We start from the raw sequence: 18,671 nt of genomic DNA, 5'->3' as shown, positions 1-18,671 counted from the left end.
TCGACTACATTGTCTATAAACAATGAATCAAAATTTGTCGGTGTGAGAATTAAGTATAACTTCTTTGTCAATCACCATCTATACCATTTATAAACAATCGAGTTCAATTTGAATTCACTAATTCCTAATTACTCTTTATTAAATTTAAATTATGATCTATTATTAAGATTTATTATTAAACACAAATAAGATTTAACTAAAGTAGATACATTGTGCACTAATTAGGTGCATAAAGTAGATTTATATAATGTGTTCAACATTACATTAAATTAAAATAGGCCAAAACAATAACATTCCACTGTAGACATGTTTAGTGCAAATTTATAAACAATCAAATGTACATTTTCTTGAACGACATTCACTCATAAAATTAATTTATCGGGAGCGTTATATAAACTACCACACTAATTATACGAAAATATCACATGAACTACCACGCGTACGATATTCACATGCGAAAATATAAAATTACAAATGAAAACATGAGCTTTGGTCATGTAACAAACTTATGCATGTGACGTTATTGCAACATCACCAAAACGCTAATATTGCAATGATGAGTGTGATTGATAATAGCAACTAACAATAAGTATAATAGTTACGCGTTTTCATGACATTCGTATAGTTTTTTTTTTTTTTTTTTTTGGTAGTAGTAGTAGTAGCAGCACAATTACAATAGAAGTAGCCCAAACTCTATTGTCGGCATGAATATGATGACCTAATTTTAGGATTCTTATTTTCATTTTTTGTAACATCATACACAAATATACATCTGAGAGTATTGATGCTAGAAAAATAATATCGACCGTGATAGACGAATCTGACTAGTTGCCTAGTTGGAACTGCGCCTTCTGTTGCATGGAGATTGTTTTAGAAGCATGACATTAAGTTTTAATTTATGAATCTATCTGCCTCAAACGGAATGAGATTTAGTGTACCACACTTTATGTCCCACTTTGTGTTCCACTTTCAATTTTATGTAATTTCTTATATATATTTTCTTCAATTTCAACTTTATATGTTTTAGTTTAATTTTGTGATTATTAACTAGGGTTTATTCCATCAATCTAGGGTATATAATTATTTTTTATCATTTAATTTCACTTTTATTAGCTAATAATAAGTTGATAAATTCAAAGTCATAGTATATACTTTTTAAAAAATTTAATTTTTTGAAATAAAAATTAAATATAATTCATAGTATTATAATAAATTTTATTTTTATAAAAAATATTTTTAAAATAATAAATATAAACATGGAACACTGTGGCACACATAAAATTGTGGGACACTGGATCTATCTGCCTCAAACATAGCACTTAATTCTTATATACCAGAAAATTGATTAGAGTCTTGTTCTGTCCATAACACAACAAAACGAGATAATAACATGTTATATATGTAGGAAAATTATGGATAATAAAAATTTATGCCTTTAAATGTCTCAATTTTTTCCCCACATTTTACACAAAATAGAGGTTTACCATTTTTTCTTCCTTATTTTCAATTCAAGGATGAATAATAGTATTCCTCCATTTTTGGTGTAATAATATTATTCATCCTTGAAGTGAAAATAAAGAAGGAAAAATGGTGAACTTCTCTTTTGTTTAAAATGTGGAAAAAAAGAGACATTTAAAGACATAAATTTTTGTTATACATCATTTTCTATGAATAAATTCATTCATCAAAGTAAACGCACCCTAAAAGTAAAATGTAAAAGTGTGCGTGTATTGATCAAACGGTAAGGGGTTAATGCCCAAGAACAAAGGTTTTGGGTTTGAGTCTCTTGTGGCGTGACCTTTAAATTTCTTTATTTAATACTATTACTTTATACTCCCTCCGTCCCGGCTAAGACACTACATTTGCTTTTTGGCACGGGATTTAAGGAGTTGTAGATTAATGTTTTAAGTATGTAATAATAAAGTGATAAAGTAAGAGAGAGAAATTAATAAAGTGGTAAAGTAAAAAAGAGAATGTAATAAAGTGATAAAATAGGAGAGATAAGGTAATAAAGAAATATTTAATTAGTGTTAATTAAGTGTTTAAAATTTCTTATTTTTGTCAAATATAAAAATGTAGCATCTTCGTTGGGACGGTCCGAAAAGGAATATGGGCGGGACGGAGGGAGTAAAAAAAAATGTAAAAATAATCACAGGCTGGAAAGGTTGTTTGGGTTTGAAAGACAAGTACCATCAACCCAAAATAGACAGTAAATGACCTTGTTGGGCCCTCACATAGGATTGGGCTTCGTACACAAACAGGTGGGGCCCAATATGGATAGCCCAAAAGTTGGGTCAAACGAAAAATTAGTTAACACCCTCCATCCTCGGTTAGCTGGAAAAGTTGTAAATTAAATTGATTTTTTTTTTTTGAAAGAAAATATATAAGTTATACTCCCTCCGTCGTCAAAATAAGTTCCTCTTTGGGGACGACACGAATTTTAAGGAAAAGTGGTAAAGTGTATTGATAGTGGATAAAAATAAATTATAATTAGTATTGGGAGTGGTGAAAAAGTGTTACTCCCTCCGTCCCAATAAAAGTGGCCACATTTCCTTTTTGGGTGTCCCATTAAAAGTGGCTACTTTCTAAAAATGGCAAAAATTTACTTTAATTAAGTCAACAATTACTCACTAATTTGGTCAACAATTGTAGGCCACTTTCTAAAAATGTCAAAATTACTCACTAATTTGGTCAACAATTGTAGGCCACTTTCTAAAAATTACTCACTAATTTTGGTGGGTCACACTCAATTAAAACATAACAATCTCCTTCTTAATCTCCGTGCCCAAAAAAAAGTGGCCACTTTTATTGGGACGGAGGGAGTATAATTATTATTGAAAGTGGTGAAAAAGTGAAAAGTAAGAATAAATAAAGTATTATTAGTGGTGGGGTAGTTGTCCAAAAATAGAAAGAAAGAGAAACTTATTTTTGGGAACGTCCCACAAAGGAAAAAGAGGAACTTATTTCTAGGACGGAGAGAGTATTTGATGATAATTGGGTCATAAATTACACAAAATTTCAGTTTAAAATTTGCAATGGGATAGAAGTAGAACCAGAAGTAGCAAAAAGAGGGTTTTGTGGGTAGCCAATTATTGATTTCATATACAAAATTACATTAAATAGAAGTGGAGGGATATACATATAGGCCGTAGAGTAGTGTAATTAGATGCATTGATACATGAAATAATTTTATGGCCGATTTATCGACGGCCATTTATGCAGCTAGTACACATGCTCCCATTACTCAGAAGAACCTCAACCTCCTTATTTCCCTCAATATTGTCATCCCTAACCCCTCCATCCTCGTCTCCACTCCCAATTTCTCTCTCTAAATTCATCATCATGGAAACCCACAATTCTGGGAGACTCGTGGTTTTGGCCCAACAATTGCGCCTGTACAAGCCGCCGCCGACATCGGATGACGACGAGGAGGAGCAGAGGATGGAGGAGAGTGCAGAGAAAGTGGTTGCGCAAGTGGGTTTCGCAGAATCCGCAACTTCTGTGGCGCAAGTACGGCCTGCTGAGCGGTTCAGGCCGAAAAGGGCGGCGGTTCTGATCTGCCTCTTCGAAGGGGATAATGGGGAGTTTAGGGTTATTCTCACTAAGCGATCATCGCAGCTTTCTACTCATTCTGGTTCGTTTCATCATGCCTTCACTCACTTCGCTGTTTATTTAAAGTATTTTTTGAGCAATCGAGAACTCGATCCTGGTAAATTTGGTGGAAAGCTAGATCCTTTAAAACATTGTATAAAAATTAGGTTTTCTGACGGTATCTGTCGCTTTGATTGAGACATTTTGAAATTGGGGAAGAGAAATTGAGACTTAAATTGTATGATTGACCTTGATTATTTTACGGTTTAATGAGCTACGTTTTGATGTTCCATCTCTTCTTGTTACGTTTTCTAGATTTTGACTAAGCTATTTGGAGACAGGTGAAGTATCGCTGCCTGGAGGGAAAGCAGAGGAGACGGATGCCAATGATGCTGAGACAGCAACCAGGGAAGCAAAAGAGGAGATAGGGCTGGATCCTTCACTTGTAAATGTGATTACTTGCCTCGAACCGTTCTTGTCGAAGGTATACGTGCATATCCTCCATGGAAAACTCAGAATACCGAATCCTATACTAGTGTATATTGGTGTTTTTGGTTTACTCTGTTGATTATGTTTGAACTGGTTTTCAAGTAAAGCCCATTTGTTTGCAGTTATAGATTGGAGTTGATACATTTCCCCTAATCATTGATATAACAATTTTAAAGCAAGAATGTAGTCTTATTTCACAGCCTTTAGATTTCCATGCTGTTGATTACACCCTCAAAGCAAATTGTTATGTAGAAATTAGGATTAATGTCCTTTTCTTTCTCATATTATGGTGTTCTCAGGTGTGTGACCAAGCTTCATAAATATCAAACGCTAGCAATTCCAGAATTCAAACATTTGGAAAATCTAGTGTGAGAAGCCTCTCCGGCCACACTTCTTGTATATATCTGCAAATTAGTGATTGCATGAACAGCAACCTTTCCTAACCAGTACCTCTTCGACTAGTTCATGTATCATTCCATACGAAGCGTTCATGCTCCCCACTCCCCAACTTTCTCACTTTTAAGATAGTTGTCGCAATTTGAATAGGTGCAGACCGTCCTGATGAATTTGCTTGTGAATATCTTAAAATATAGATTAAGTCAAATAGTAACAAAACAGCTTAGGATGAACATAAATGAGGGACCACTCTGTTCTTTCCTTCCCCTGTTTCCTCATCTTCCTATGACAAGTGAACTTCGTTTGTAAGAGGCTGTACATAAGTGTAACATTCTGTTAATTAGACTGGTGGAGATTGCTAATCAGTTGGCATGACTTTGTTTTTGTGGATTATTTCTGAGAACAATTTCAATTGTTAAGCCACTATATTTCGGTGCTAATAAATGTGAATAAGCATTGGAACCTTTTGTATGCTTTTCAATTGCTTTTCTGGCTTTCCATTTTAACCTGTAGTATGTATCATGTATGCAGCATCTCCTCAGGGTGATTCCTGTTATTGGCATACTTTCCAACAAGAAAGACTTTAATCCTTCTCCAAATGCTGCTGAAGTAGAAGTTGTTTTTGATGCTCCCTTGGAAATGTTCCTCAAGGTATTTTCTAAAGTTCTATGTTTTCTTTTTTCTTTTCATTCACGTTATTTATTTAGCTCTTGCAGCTGCTATACACTTGATAGATATTTGCAATTCCAGGATGAGAATAGAAGATGTGAAGAACGAGTATGGATGGGGGACAAGTATCTGATCCACTATTTTGATTATGAAATAAATGATAAGAAATACGTCATTTGGGGTTTAACTGCCGGAATTTTGATTAGGGCAGCTTCAATTGTGTATCAGAAGCCACCTGCTTTTATAGAGCAAAATCCCAAATTCAAAGTTCCAAGTGCTGTGCCGAAAGATACTACCCTGCCTTAAGGTAGCCAGATATGTTCATATTTTAGTCCCTGTTATGAAAAAGCAATCTAGATTTGTGAAAGTCTCGAACATTTCCTAATTGGTATTCTTAATTGCTCAAATAATCCTAATTCATCATCCTAATATTAATCTAATACGGGACAGAACTTCTGCTCACTATTTATTCACCATACTTTTGGTCAAGTATTGGAGAATCATAAACTGGGGGATGCAATCGACGCTAGCACTGGGATAAATAAGTTTGGGAGCATACTTGCCGGAATGCTTCTGATAAGGTATCTGACCTTTGATCATTGTTTCATCTTCATCTCCGTCTCTCCTGCTTTCATCTCTGTCACCTGTCTTATTTCCTATATTTGTGCAGAATTATGCAATTGCATGAATACGATAGGTCTTTGTAGAGTGAGAGTCTTAGCTGCAGAGAACTCGATTGGAATGATGACTTTCGAATTACTATGTAAATCAGCAGATCACAGTTCTGTTGTTGAATTTGAAGATCCCACTGCTTGTTACATTGATGTTAGAAGTAGAGAAATGATTAGTTCTCAGTGGGTGATCTTTTGATTCTTTAGGAGTCCTGTAGCAAAGCTCGAATTTGATGACAATGGTGTTGCGTTGTTGTATTTGTTGTCCAGATGCAGCTTTATTCCCATAAATTTCATGAAGTAAGCTGTTACCAGTGTTATTATATGAAGCACTTGTCTTGATTATTCAAAACTTTATACGTCATTTGGATATAGCCACTTCCATCTTTGTAATCACATTCGCACGAGTGAGCTTGTTAATGGCGCAAGAGTTCCATTTTAAACGTGAGTCGAGTTGCGTGAATCCTATTATTATAAATAAAAGTGATAAGTCGTGGATGCATCGGAAAAAAAATTGTGACAAAATTTTCATGGATGAAGGGAATATTGGATTTAAAACACGAAAAAGTGAAATGACGAGTATGATTTTTGAATGTTGAATCAAAATATATTTCACAAACTTTGAAAAAAAATTTAATTTATTAATTTTTAGAAGCAAAAATAATGAAGTTAGAAAATTTAATATCAAGAATTTTTTTTATAAATAGGTAAATCCGTAAATGCATTGTTTTCGAGTCAATTTTATTTCAAATCAATCTTATCGGATTGTCTGACTATTTGAATTACTAAGATTTTATCAAATTAATTTTTTTTAATCTTAATACTTTTAAATTATCAATTTAATCGGATCAATTTACGAGTTTCGAACTGGATATTGACCCAAGTTTCGATCTGGATTGAGATTCGCATCTCTAATGTAGTTGCACGAACTTATTGACTGCTCATTTACGCCTACCTACTATAAATATGAGGAGGCGTAGGGGCAGATGGAGTGGAACCCACATAATTAGTGGAAGTGAGTTAAGACATAAAAATGTGAGAACGGCGGGGCCCAGCTTTCCTAATCCAAAATAACAAACGGAGCAGATATACAGCTCCAGAGGCTATATTCATGTTAATGTTACCCCAAATTAGTGGAAGTGAGCAGATATATTCATGTTACCCCAAATAACGCTGCCTTGAATCTTCTTCCTAAAGTTAGAACAATAAAGATGTGTTCCGATACTTGTGGGAAATCAGATACCCTCCTCAAAATCGCCGACAGACTCCGCCTTTACCAACCCGATCACGCCTTCGACAACACAATCGACACCAAATATTCACGAATTCCCCCGTCTGCCGGCGAATTGGACGCTCACGGAGGAGTCCGTCGCAGTCGAGCTGCGGTTTTGATCTGCTTGTTCCAAGGAAAAGATGGCGATCTCCGCGTCATACTCACCAAAAGATCTTCAGCTATGTCTTCTCATTCTGGTAACATTACAGATTTCTCTAAATAATACTCCACTTCCATTTGTATGAATCCGGAAATACTTAACTTAATTGATCAGGTGAAGTCGCGTTGCCGGGAGGCAAGTGGGAAGAAGGCGATGAGAGTGACGCCGCCACCGCGTTGAGGGAGGCCAAGGAAGAAATCGGATTGGACCCTTCAATTGTGGAGGTTGTCGCCATTCTCGATCCCATCTTCACTAAGGTACCGCCTTCTTCTATCTTAACACAAAAATCCATTTTACCAACAGTTAGATTTATCAATTTTTGCTTCTGATGTATGTTTTCTGAATTCATTATCCTTGTTGGATATATATATATGCTTCACAAAGCTATCTAGCTTAGCATTTTGCAATATTCAACGATTTTGCAGACTGAGATTTAAGTTGGTTTGCAGCGTGAAATGGATGTATTTCCAGTGATTGGAATAGTTTGGGACATGAGTGGCTTCAAGCCTATCCTTAATCCCTCGGAGGTGGAATCAGTATTTGATGCTCCCTTAGAAATGTTTCTAAAGGTTGGCCATTTTTTGGATTTTGAATGGTTTATTTATGCTTCACTGCATGTTAATGCAATATTTATTTATTGGCAATATTGTCTAGAATGAAAAACGAAGAGAAGAGATGGTAGAGTGGATGGGACATAGATATTTGCTCCACTTCTTTGATTACGAAACTGAAAACAGATGTTACACAATATGGGCTTTCACCGCTTCAATCTTAATAAAAGTTGCATCAATTGTATATGAACGAGCCCCTGCCTTTGAAGAGCTTGCCCCTCGCTTCTGGAGTAGAAGTCGACATTGAAATATCACTCGTAAGTTGCCATTACTACTCTGCTACTTTCCGACTCTTTGCTCTATAACATGAAACAGATGGGGAATGAAATTGCAAATGTTGAAATCGGCGGATTCCTCAATATTGTTGTCATTAATTGTTGATTGTCACAGCTTGTTTGTAATTATAAACTATGAAAAGATTTATTTGTAATTATTCAACTCGTTGCTGAGAGACGCGTGAATTAGCGGGCCGGGCTTTCGCGGCGAGGTGGTTGGTAGGCCGGGATCGCGAGAAAGATTGGTTGAAAAATGCTCAAGGAGAAAAGATACAATATCTTAATTTTAACTTGCACGACTTCATTTTTTTTTTATTGAACCCAAGACCTCTCATAAAGGAGAGTCTTTGGGTGCCTCAACTTTGCAAGGCCTCATATCATGTAACTTGATGTATGTATATTCAGATATGCTTTATCCCAAACTTTAATATTTTCATGAAAATGAATTTAGAGACACTAGGGTGGAGGATTGAATGACTTGTCAAATTATCTTAGATTTTACTTTCCACATTTATTTATAAATTTGTTTGCAAATTCTAGTTCATATTTACTTCCCTTCCGGAGAGCATGAAAGTATATAGGCATAATTTGGAGTGGAAAGGCTTCACCTTTCAACATTGTTGTCATATTATAGCATCCCATAAAACTAAACAACATTTCATTCACAGCAAACGGTGATAATGAAAAGTAGATGAAAACATCAATTCCAACTATAGGAAATCTGAACAAAATAAAACAATCCCAGTGAGAAAGGATATAGAAGGAATGCTAGTATGCACGTCCATAGTTGGTAAGTGGTGCGAAAGAATGCGAGTGTGCCTATTGTTCCACACACCACCAAAATAATCAGCACTTCTGCTGTGAAATCCCATGTCAATTCTTTCGCATATACAATCGCCAACAACGTCGTCAATCCTACCATGTTGTTCATTATCACCCCACCGTATATCTGCCACTCAAAAAAAAACAATTGAACAACACTTAGCACATATGTAAGAGAGAGAGAGAGAGAGAGAGAGAGAGAGAGGAGACCTCGGAGAATGTCCAAGAAGCAGTTTCTTGACTCTTCTTGCTGGCTGGGAGGATTGCTGCTACTGCAGTTCTAGCATTCATGGCGAGTGGCACGACGAGGAAGGAGATGATGAAGGATGGGAATCCCATGGCATTCGACAGTTGCAGAATGTTAGTCGTCAGAGGTTTTCCCAGGAATGTTAATATACTGATCCCTAACAACACTTGAAATACTGATCTGAAGAAATCACGCTTCCCATATTCTCCTTTCCACACAATCTGCAAGTTCATAAAACAAAACAGACACATTTCTTACATGGAATCATCAGTCGCCGCTAATCCCAATTCCTAATGCTACTTACCCTGTCGAAATTTTCGATGATTTTTGTTGCATCAACTTCCGATGTCTGTGCAACTTGAATGGCCTTATCCAGATACTTCGTCATCCCGTTCACAAACTCTAGCTCATCAATAAAATCATTACTATCCCGATCAAACTCTTTGAAAATCTCGCGTAACACGTCCTCCTCCTTCAGTTTATACGATTGGAACTTGACTCTCGTTATGAGTTGCTTCAGCTCAGGTGCTGATATAGACTTGTTTCCATCAGTGTCAAATTCCCTAAAGAGTCTGCCACACACAACCCAAATGGTTATCAGTGAATTTTGGAGCCAAGAAAAAAAAAAGTTAATGAAGTTGAAGTTTACTCCTTAATACGATCAATATTTGGCTTCCCATTCTCTGTGATGAGTGATTCGGATTTGAGTAGTCGGCCTTCAGCATGCTTTAAAATCTTTGCCATTATTCTGTCCATCATTTGCCCTCTGTTTTCTTTCTTCTCTTTGAATAGGTTTAGGACCTATAACTCATCCCAAATCAATCAAAATTCAAAACACAAGAATTAGCAGCAATGAAATGAACAAAATTTGGAGGATAATTAGTTACCTGTTCACCCAAATTTTTGGGTTTGTCCGAAGTTGATTTCTCGGCTTCATAAGCCCACTGCTCGAACCCTTTGATGAACTCTGCCTCAGTGATCACGCCATCATCGTTCTTGTCGAACAAATCCAAAAACTGGGAATACCGCAAACTTCTTTCCTGCATCCAAGGATCCCAAATCTGAAGAAACAAGCAAGGATTAGTCACAATTGATAACAAAAAAAGAAAAGAAAAAAAGCTATATAGCTCCCAGTTAATCCACCTGATAGGCAGCATACGACAGCAGAGACAAGGATGAGATGATGAAAGCTGTCAAAGTTATGATACGCTCTCCGGATAAGGTGTTGACGAAGAAAACCAGCTGCAGCACGACGTAAGGAATCAAAGATAGAAGCATGACTCCAGCAGTGTAAGAAGTCTTATCATCAATCTTCACACCGGTATCTGCATCATGGGAAAATTACAGAACACATAAAAATATTGTTTGTGAGCTAAAAAGTTGATTAAATTGTGAGTTTTGTGGGATGCCAAACCTTTCAAGATCTTGGATGGAGAAGCATTTGGCGTGGTGTTCAAGTCAATCTTGCCATATATCATACACATACCCCATTGAATTGTAAGGCTGAAGACAGTGATTCCAGCATAAATGCTCACACCAACTGCCACTTGAGATTGAGCTCCCTCCTTGCTGCTGAATATCCCAGATACTACATATATATAGCTCAAAATCAATAAACAAACTCTGCAATCTGCAATTGAAACAAGTGGTGGAAAAGCAAAGCAGCTTACAGATCATGAACATCATAGAAGGCAGCACCATTAGGATTCGGAAAATGATGCCGCCAAACTTCCCAGCTCCGGTGATATGCAGGAGCATCTCGCTCCCGCTGCTTATCAGCCTTCCTCCGACCACCAGAAGCACCTGATACACCACTATCAGGAAAATGTAACCAGCCGCGTTTTCTGCACAGGGCAGGAAACCATACTGGTGGCTGCAACCTGCAGCTGATTCTTGCTTCTCGATTCCGTCTGAGATCAACTCGTCATCAGAGGAATACAGCTTCAGAACTCGCCCTTCGGCTATGTGGATCAGTGAGATGAGCAAAATCAAGCGCTGTTTTGAGACTGCAGCCATTGACGCTCAACCTGCTTAATTTGGATCACATGTAGTAGTAGTAGTAACAACCTTTGCTCTTGCACATTATATATTGGATAGGTTGTTACATGTGAATTCTTGAATATTTTGGCTTATTTTCTATGTCTGCATCCAAGAACACTGGGAATCAGACAATTAATACTACTAAATTTTCATTATGAAGGTCCAGCGGAGAAGCCAATAGCAGCCTCTTAGATGAATGCCTTTATGCATTATTAAACGTTCTACTTTTTTCTTTTTTTTATTTACAACTCCTTGGATTACTCTTCTTCCCAAATAAACAATTGCTCAGCCTAGACTTTTTATTACCCACTTCTGTCTTGGTAGTGGAAGATGGTTTTTTTATTGAAGTAATTTTATATATACTAGCTTAATCATTAAAGACGAGGTAAACATTTGTGTAAGCCAATGAGTGAGGTTAGTTAGTGATAAGTGCATGAATTTGAGTTGGTGCAAGTTGCAACAAATCTTGTTTTTAATTTAAAGCACGATTAATGATTATGTTCTAAGATCCACTGAAAGGATTAATCAAGAATATTTCCTTAATTTATACAACATTTTATAACTAGAGATGCTGAATATGTTGTGTTGTGAAGCTTATTGATGGTGCTGGGTTATTGTCAAATTCATTGTTCAACCAAAAACTGTAATCTGTATGGTCAAAGTGTTAGAAACACGCATGAGCATGTAAGGTTGCATTCTCCTTGATAGAAAAGGGTGAAAAATATATATTTTCACTATTTTTCTAACATTAATTTTTACATATGTAAAGGATAATTTTTCCTGAGCAGGATGGAAAAATTGGGCAGCGACCTTTTTCCCTCATTTTCACTTCAATACATGATAATATTACCATGAGAGATTTATATGATAACATTTTATTTGAGGTATTGATGTGATAAACTATGTTTTCCACCTTAAAGAACATGAGATAAAAAAGATGGGAAATCTTATTCCTCTTCTCTTTATGATAAATTTACAATTAAAGAGCACGTTAAGTATACTTACGAAAGAATTGAAGGGTATCAAGTGATGATTGAAGATGAGAACAATCTAACGGTGGGATTTAACTAATCTAGCTAGAACCTTCTTTTCTATCAGCTTCTTGTTGTGATGTGGAGCTTCCTTGTGCAAGACTTTGCTCACGCACTCTCTAACAACAACCCTAATTCTTGCTTCTCAATTCCGTCTGAGATCAACTCATGCTCATCAGAAGATTAACTCGCCCTTCAACTATGATGATTAAAATCAAGCGTTGTTTTGAGCTCAACTATGATGATTAAAATCATGCTCAATTAAAAAGAACAATTAGGAAATGATTATTTAGATCGATTATTCCAAAATTAGGGTGTGTATTTTTTAATTTTTTTTTGTAATATATAACTGTTAATTAAGATTCATTATATTCATTATATAATGGAGCATTTTTTTTATTTTATATTATTAAAACTTTTAAAATAATAAAATTAATAGTGGAACACAAATGCATGTATATGTACGGACTACGGACAAATGATACCATTTAATAACTTTTTATTTTATAATAATGCCGTTTGATCAAGAAGGGCCTAAACTACTTTATCATTCTTCATTAAACTAAAGAGTACAAGAGAAGAGACAAGGCTGTGCCATTAAATAGTTTTATTTTTTCCTTCTCCCCCACCTTGGGTCAGTCAGCCCCCAGTCTAAAGATGAACCTTTTCACATTCATTTTCTTTTTTTTATTATTATCGTCTTTTAGTGCTTAGTTTAAATAAAAACTCTTCTTTCAATTCCTAAAGTTTATGAATCTATCAGCTTAATTAATATATACAAGTTGTATATCTTTCTTTTTTGTGATCAATAGTATATTCCTACATGACTACATCGGCCAATTAAATAAGAGCATTGACCATCAATAGTTTTGAAATTATATTTCCTCTATGCATGGTAGGCAACTTTTTTTTTTCTTGGCCTAAATGGTTTCAAGTTTTCTGTTATACTTGTAGTTAGATCCGTTGTTAAGATAAAACATCCATTATATAATCCTACTAAGAAAGACCGCAGATGGAATATTTGTTATTTCACTTTGCTGATATACAAAAACGAATACCAATATAATTGAATACATGAAAAACTGCTAATTCCAACTAAGGAAAACCTGACAAAAATAAAACAATCCCAAGGAAAAAGGATAGAGGAGCAATGCTGGTATGCATGTCCATAGATAGTAAGTTTTGTTCAAGAATGCATGCATTCCTACTAGGAAGCACACCACCATAATTGTCAGCACTTCTGCTGAGAAATCCCATGTCAATTCTTTTGCATATACGATTGCCAGCAACGTCGTCAATCCCGACATGTTGTTCATTATCACTCCACCGTAGATCTGTTATATACATATACAATTCACATTTCATATATTTTTAAGAGTAATATGTGTGTGTGAGAGAGAGAGAGATTGAGGGGAAGAGAGGTAGACCTCTGAAAATGTCAAAGAAGACTTTCTGTTTCTAGTAGATGGTAGGACTGCTGCTATTGCCGCCCGACCATTCATGGCCAACGGCACAACAACGAAGGAGACGACGAAGGAAGGGAGGCTCATTGCATTTGATAACTCCAGAATGGTACTCATGAGAGGTCCTGCCAGGAAGGTTAGCATAGCTATGCCTAGCAACACTCGAAATACAGATTTCAACACACCATATATTCCATACTCTTCCTCTTTCCACACAATCTGCAAGTTGAAGAGTATATATAAACATCAATTAAGTTTTAATTCAACCCACTCCACTCTAGTTCAATTATGGCCAGCTTAATTACCTTCTCGAATTCTTCAAGAGCTCTAGTCTTTCCTGATTTACCCACAGCTTTCATGGCCTTGTCTAGATATGCTTGTACTCCCTTAATAAACTCTTTCTCATCAATTGCTTCATTGCCATCCTGATCAAATACTTTGAACATCTCCTTTATCACATCTTCGTCTTTCATTTGATACGTTCCGAATTTCACTCTGCCTATCAGTTGCTTTACTTCTGGTGCTGTTAGGGTTCCATCTTCATTAGTGTCGAATTCCCTGAAGAGACTGCACCCACAACACAAATGACTACAAATACTAGGAAAGGAATCAGTTGAGATGAAAGTAAACAGAGCAAGTTTATACCACTTGATGCGCTCAACATTTGGCTCCCCATTATCTGTGATTAGTTTCTCAGACTTCATCAGTTGCCCTTCAGCTTGCTTCAAAATCTTCGCCATTATCCTGTCTATGTCGGAGGAATTGTTTTCCTTCCTCTCTTTCAGTAGCTGCGAGGCCTGCACAGATAGATCCAAACCAAATGTAAATCAATTAGATATGCTCGATCGATCTCTCATTTATTTCTATGGAAAAAGCTGCTTAATTAATTACCTTGTGAAACATTTCTTTTGCATCGAAATCATCATCAGAAGCTGGATTTTTGGCTTCATCAATCCATTGTTTGAATCCATCGACGAATTCATCCTCAGTGATTTTCTTATCCCTGTTGCGGTCGAGTTTGTTCAAAACGTTGCTCATAGCGTCGTTTTGGCCAATATCCACCTTCCCAGCCTGAAACACTTTGCGCACCATTTTTTCTAATTCATCCTCCTCTATGCATTGGTCATCGTCTTTATCTGCTTTATCGAAGAAACTGCACAATGCCAACATTGTTCATATATATATACATATATGAAATTGCAATGCAAGCAATTAATCATCACACAATATATATAATATATTACCTTTTGATGAGAAGAGTGTTAGGTGTTCCGTCTTCATTCACAAGTTTCCCCAGCCCTTCCACATGCTGGATTAATCCTCTCTGCACACTATCGAACTTTGAATAATTTAAACTTCTCTTCTGCATCCATGGATCCTTAATCTGAACACCCAACCAAGATTAATTAGCATTTACTCCATTAGCTAGCTAGCTGCTCAATCATGTCAGAATTGATCGAGGAACCTGATAGGCGAAATATGCAATGAGAGACAAGGATGAGACGACAAGAGCTATCAAAGTTATGATACGCTTTCCAGAAGAGGAGTCGAAGGCATAAACCAGCTGTAGAACGACGTAAGGAATCAAAGATAACAGCATGATCTTTGCAGTTCTACAAGTATCGTCATCAACATTCACGCCATTCTCTGCAACAAACACAAGCAAAAACTTCATTTAAATTATTTGAATTGAATTTATTTAATTACTGATGAGTTGCGAAAATTAATTGACCTATCAAGCTCCTGAGATTTAGTTTCTTCGGAAAACAATATATTGAATCTGAGCTTTCTTCATCCTCATCTGCTCCCTTGCTCAGTGATTTGCTAGCGGAAACCAGAGTCATAAACCACTGAGCTGTAAGACTAAAGACGGTGATTCCGGCGTAAACACCAACAACGACTGACACTTGAGCTTGAGCATTCGTCTTATCGCCTAAAACTCCTGAAACTACATCCACAAACAGAATACTATTTTCAACATCAAATCAAAATCGGAATTTCAAAATTGAAATTCATGAGAAAGAAGCTTACTGATCATGAGCATCATCGACGGCAGCGCTCTCAGGATACGAAATATAATACCGCCAATTCTAGGGCCGGTGACGTAGAAGAAGACATCGCTTCCACTGCCTATTAGCTTGTCTCCGACTATGAGGAGCACTTGATACACCACAATCATGAAAATGTAACCCGCAGCATTTTCTGCGCAGGGCAGGAAACCATACTGGTGACGGCAGCTGCTCAGATTCTGCGTCACAGACGAATCACGGTCGTTGATTCCATCCGAGATCAAATCATCGTTGGAGGAATTGAGAGTCAGGATGCGGCCGTCAGCTACGCTGATCACCAAGAGAATAAGAATCATGTATCGAGTAACGGCACCCATTTTTAGTCAACCACCTCAAACAGAGCCTGCGTAGTTGAATTGATTGAACTAATCAAGATTAGCAGCGGGAACTTATAGAAGAATATCAAGCAGGGAAAGATTCAATGATTGAACCACAAGAATTTTAAAATTAGTATATCATAGTTGTTAGAAGTTATAACCATGTGATTATCCAAAATAATTACGACTTTTCAAATCAATTTTTAAGTTGCTTATAACTATAAGTTATAACAACTCCTAATATATAAAAACCATCCGCCTCCACCGCAAATGCTTATGTCAGGAATATTACATCACTGTATATATTTCATTATTTTCATATTCTCGAAGCACATGCATGACTGAAGTTTTTTATATTTAAAACAATATACAATATCCACATTTCACTTAAATTGAATAGAAATCCAACTCACGTGGCATTTTGTTTTTCTGATTTAGCCAAGAATGAGTAAAACTCAGTGGGGATGCCAATGTCAACTCCTAGCTAGTGGCGATGCCACATTTAAGTAATTAATTTTGTACAATACATTCAGGATAATAGAATAATTATCGAGGCATAATATTTATTTGCAACTTGCATAAGATAATTAAACTTAATTTTCAGAATATTTTCAGGAGCAGAGTCGGGTACTTCCTGGAATTTATTACCCTGTCTCCACCTCTTACCTGCTGACTTTTAATTAATCATATCATAAAATTTTTCTAATTTAAATGTGTCCAATGGAACTAGGGATGTCACATTCTACATTGTGGAATGATTGCTTGATTGCTTGAATATGATTGATGTGCTCGGTCAAATGACTTAAATCAAGGCTATCACCACCAAGTCACCTGAAATCTTCTGTATTGCATACGTGTTTCATTTTTATTTATTTTTTCTAATTTTTCTTTATCCTTTTGTATTCTTATTCATTTTTGTAATTGTTAATCAAAATTTATTATACACAATTAGGATATATAATGATTTTTTAGCACAGTTAATATAGTTTCCTAAGTTAATGATAATTAGTAGGGTTGATTTTCTATTACAAAGGTATATAATTTTCTTAAGCTTCGATTTTTAATAATAAATTTTAATTACAATATATCATATAAAAATATTGTTAGTATTAAAATAATAATTTGATAATGGGACACCGGTGAGATATTGAATTATTGAGATAGATTATTCGAACCAAATGCATTGACTCAAGGCGTGTAAAAATGAGAGTCAATAGAATTCTCAAAATACAATAAATTCAATATTAATGTGTAAATGATGCGGGTAAATACCAGGAGATTAATAAGTCGTGTACGTTCACTTTGGAGTCTTATTGGGTAAAATTTAACGATATTGTAATTACCTAATTGCTATAAAAGTCAATTGTTTTTGTTAGACTAATGAGTAGACGAAACAACCATGCACGTCCCAAATCTATGTAATAACTTTATTTCTCCTATCCCTTTCCATATTAATGTTTCGTGTTGCGGTTCTTTTAAGTAATATGTTCATATCTACAACGAGTTTAGTATTTTTAATTAGTGCTTAAAGATTTAAACTACCATCAATTGCGAAAGAAAATAAATTAGCAGTTACTATGACTTTACAAGAATACGCGTATTGGAAGGCCGCCTAGCTAGCTGCCAAAATCCGATTTTTTGGTTTATCTATCATATACATTTTGTATTATTTTTTTTCAACTATTGTTAATAAACTAGAGTAGTATGTTCATAGCCGCCATCTAGGGTTGTAATCGAATCGAATCGAAGCGAATATCAACATATTCGATTCGTATTCGTGAAATGAGACTAATATTCGATTCGTGATTCGATTCGATTTCGAATATTAAATTCGATTCGGTATTCGATTCGTTGATATTTTCGAATTATTCGATTCGATTCGAGTATTCGATTCGTCTTATAAAAGTACCTTAATTTTTTTTCGAATACTCGATTCGAATATTCGATTCGAGTATTCGACTTGTATTCTATATTATTCGATTCGAAAATATTCGATTCGAGTATTCTATATTATTCGATCCGTGATACTGTTTCTTCTCTGGCAACAGAGACGCAGCCGGCGACATCGACGAAAAACAGAGCCCAAAATCGCACACACGAAAACTGAAAAATAAACCCCAAATCGAAAATTGCAGATCCCAAATGTAAATTGCAAACCAAATCTGCACAAAATATGACAACCGATTCAAGAAGATGCAGATGAAAACTACCAAATCACTCAGTTCAAAACCCTAATTACGATTACAAACTCCAGCGGCGTAATAAATAGGGATCTCTGTACCGAAGGAGGCGGCGGCCATGGTGTCGCGGCGCAGACCAGAGAGGCGGCAGCCATGGAATCGCGGCGCAGACAGAGGGAGATGCGAGAGACCAGGGAACCCAAACCGGAGTCGAATTTGACGGCGGGGAGAAGACCTGCGCTACTCGAGAAGGAGAGAAGAGCTAGCGAGGTCGAGGCGGGCGAGGATGGAAGCGGCGAGGGTGGAGGCGACGAGCGACTGGGCGGCGCGGCAGCGAGCGATGCAGGCGACGAGCGACCGATGCAGG

The 18,671-nt window shown here is 36.2% G+C and overlaps 4 protein-coding genes across 8 annotated transcripts; 2 read left to right on the top strand and 2 right to left on the bottom strand.

The window, feature by feature from the left end:
- Window positions 1-3,020: 3,020 nt before the first annotated feature.
- LOC130985405 (nudix hydrolase 15, mitochondrial-like) lies at window positions 3,021-6,145 on the top strand. Of its 5 annotated transcripts, none has more exons than XR_009088960.1 (6): window positions 3,021-3,634; window positions 3,933-4,075; window positions 5,008-5,127; window positions 5,227-5,452; window positions 5,596-5,726; window positions 5,816-6,145. XR_009088960.1 is itself a non-coding variant. In XM_057908365.1 (4 exons), the coding sequence occupies exons 1-4, from the start codon at window positions 3,217-3,219 to the stop codon at window positions 5,449-5,451; spliced, it is 906 nt and encodes a 301-aa protein (XP_057764348.1). In that variant the 5' UTR covers window positions 3,033-3,216; the 3' UTR covers window positions 5,452-6,145. The 5 variants fall into 5 exon arrangements, 2 of the variants coding, with proteins under 2 accessions (XP_057764348.1, XP_057764347.1); XR_009088961.1 differs by having other exon boundaries at window positions 3,033-3,634; window positions 5,636-5,726; XR_009088959.1 differs by having other exon boundaries at window positions 3,088-3,634; window positions 5,227-5,726.
- Window positions 6,146-6,809: 664 nt separating this feature from the next.
- Window positions 6,810-8,311, top strand: LOC130985404 (nudix hydrolase 15, mitochondrial-like). The gene is made up of 4 exons (XM_057908363.1): window positions 6,810-7,286; window positions 7,364-7,506; window positions 7,699-7,818; window positions 7,904-8,311. Exons 1-4 carry the CDS (start codon window positions 7,028-7,030, stop codon window positions 8,105-8,107), a joined length of 726 nt encoding a protein of 241 aa, XP_057764346.1. The 5' UTR covers window positions 6,810-7,027; the 3' UTR covers window positions 8,108-8,311.
- A 411-nt stretch (window positions 8,312-8,722) lies between these two features.
- On the bottom strand, window positions 8,723-11,445 carry LOC130985403 (sodium/calcium exchanger NCL1-like). The gene is made up of 8 exons (XM_057908362.1): window positions 10,875-11,445; window positions 10,619-10,792; window positions 10,348-10,529; window positions 10,092-10,265; window positions 9,854-10,005; window positions 9,509-9,776; window positions 9,168-9,425; window positions 8,723-9,084 (listed from the first exon to the last, which is right to left on the bottom strand). The coding sequence occupies exons 1-8, from the start codon at window positions 11,218-11,220 to the stop codon at window positions 8,836-8,838; spliced, it is 1,803 nt and encodes a 600-aa protein (XP_057764345.1). The 5' UTR covers window positions 11,221-11,445; the 3' UTR covers window positions 8,723-8,835.
- A 1,827-nt stretch (window positions 11,446-13,272) lies between these two features.
- LOC130985402 (sodium/calcium exchanger NCL-like) lies at window positions 13,273-16,304 on the bottom strand. Its single transcript, XM_057908361.1, has 9 exons — window positions 15,770-16,304; window positions 15,471-15,686; window positions 15,204-15,385; window positions 14,983-15,122; window positions 14,630-14,891; window positions 14,384-14,535; window positions 14,044-14,305; window positions 13,703-13,957; window positions 13,273-13,609 (listed from the first exon to the last, which is right to left on the bottom strand). The coding sequence occupies exons 1-9, from the start codon at window positions 16,122-16,124 to the stop codon at window positions 13,361-13,363; spliced, it is 2,073 nt and encodes a 690-aa protein (XP_057764344.1). The 5' UTR covers window positions 16,125-16,304; the 3' UTR covers window positions 13,273-13,360.
- Window positions 16,305-18,671: the final 2,367 nt, after the last annotated feature.

This window comes from Salvia miltiorrhiza, chromosome 5 (assembly GCF_028751815.1).
Source record: "Salvia miltiorrhiza cultivar Shanhuang (shh) chromosome 5, IMPLAD_Smil_shh, whole genome shotgun sequence".
Lineage (NCBI taxonomy): Eukaryota > Viridiplantae > Streptophyta > Magnoliopsida > Lamiales > Lamiaceae > Salvia > Salvia miltiorrhiza.
This window is presented reverse-complemented; position numbering and strand designations above follow the sequence as displayed.

Coding starts and splice junctions, on each gene's coding strand:
- LOC130985403 (XM_057908362.1), bottom strand. CDS start 11,220: ATGGCTGCAGTCTCAAAACAGCGCTTGATTTTGCTCATCTCACTGATC. Junction 10,793..10,874: donor TTCTATGATGTTCATGATCT/GTAAGCTGCTTT, acceptor ATATATATGTAG/TATCTGGGATATTCAGCAGC. Junction 9,777..9,853: donor AATATTGATCGTATTAAGGA/GTAAACTTCAAC, acceptor TGTGTGTGGCAG/ACTCTTTAGGGAATTTGACA.
- LOC130985402 (XM_057908361.1), bottom strand. CDS start 16,124: ATGGGTGCCGTTACTCGATACATGATTCTTATTCTCTTGGTGATCAGC. Junction 15,386..15,470: donor AAATCTCAGGAGCTTGATAG/GTCAATTAATTT, acceptor TGTTTGTTGCAG/AGAATGGCGTGAATGTTGAT. Junction 15,123..15,203: donor TTGCATATTTCGCCTATCAG/GTTCCTCGATCA, acceptor TTGGGTGTTCAG/ATTAAGGATCCATGGATGCA.
- LOC130985405 (XM_057908364.1), top strand. CDS start 3,217: ATGCAGCTAGTACACATGCTCCCATTACTCAGAAGAACCTCAACCTCC. Junction 3,635..3,932: donor GCAGCTTTCTACTCATTCTG/GTTCGTTTCATC, acceptor ATTTGGAGACAG/GTGAAGTATCGCTGCCTGGA. Junction 4,076..5,007: donor TCGAACCGTTCTTGTCGAAG/GTATACGTGCAT, acceptor TCATGTATGCAG/CATCTCCTCAGGGTGATTCC.
- LOC130985404 (XM_057908363.1), top strand. CDS start 7,028: ATGTGTTCCGATACTTGTGGGAAATCAGATACCCTCCTCAAAATCGCC. Junction 7,287..7,363: donor AGCTATGTCTTCTCATTCTG/GTAACATTACAG, acceptor TTAATTGATCAG/GTGAAGTCGCGTTGCCGGGA. Junction 7,507..7,698: donor TCGATCCCATCTTCACTAAG/GTACCGCCTTCT, acceptor GTTGGTTTGCAG/CGTGAAATGGATGTATTTCC.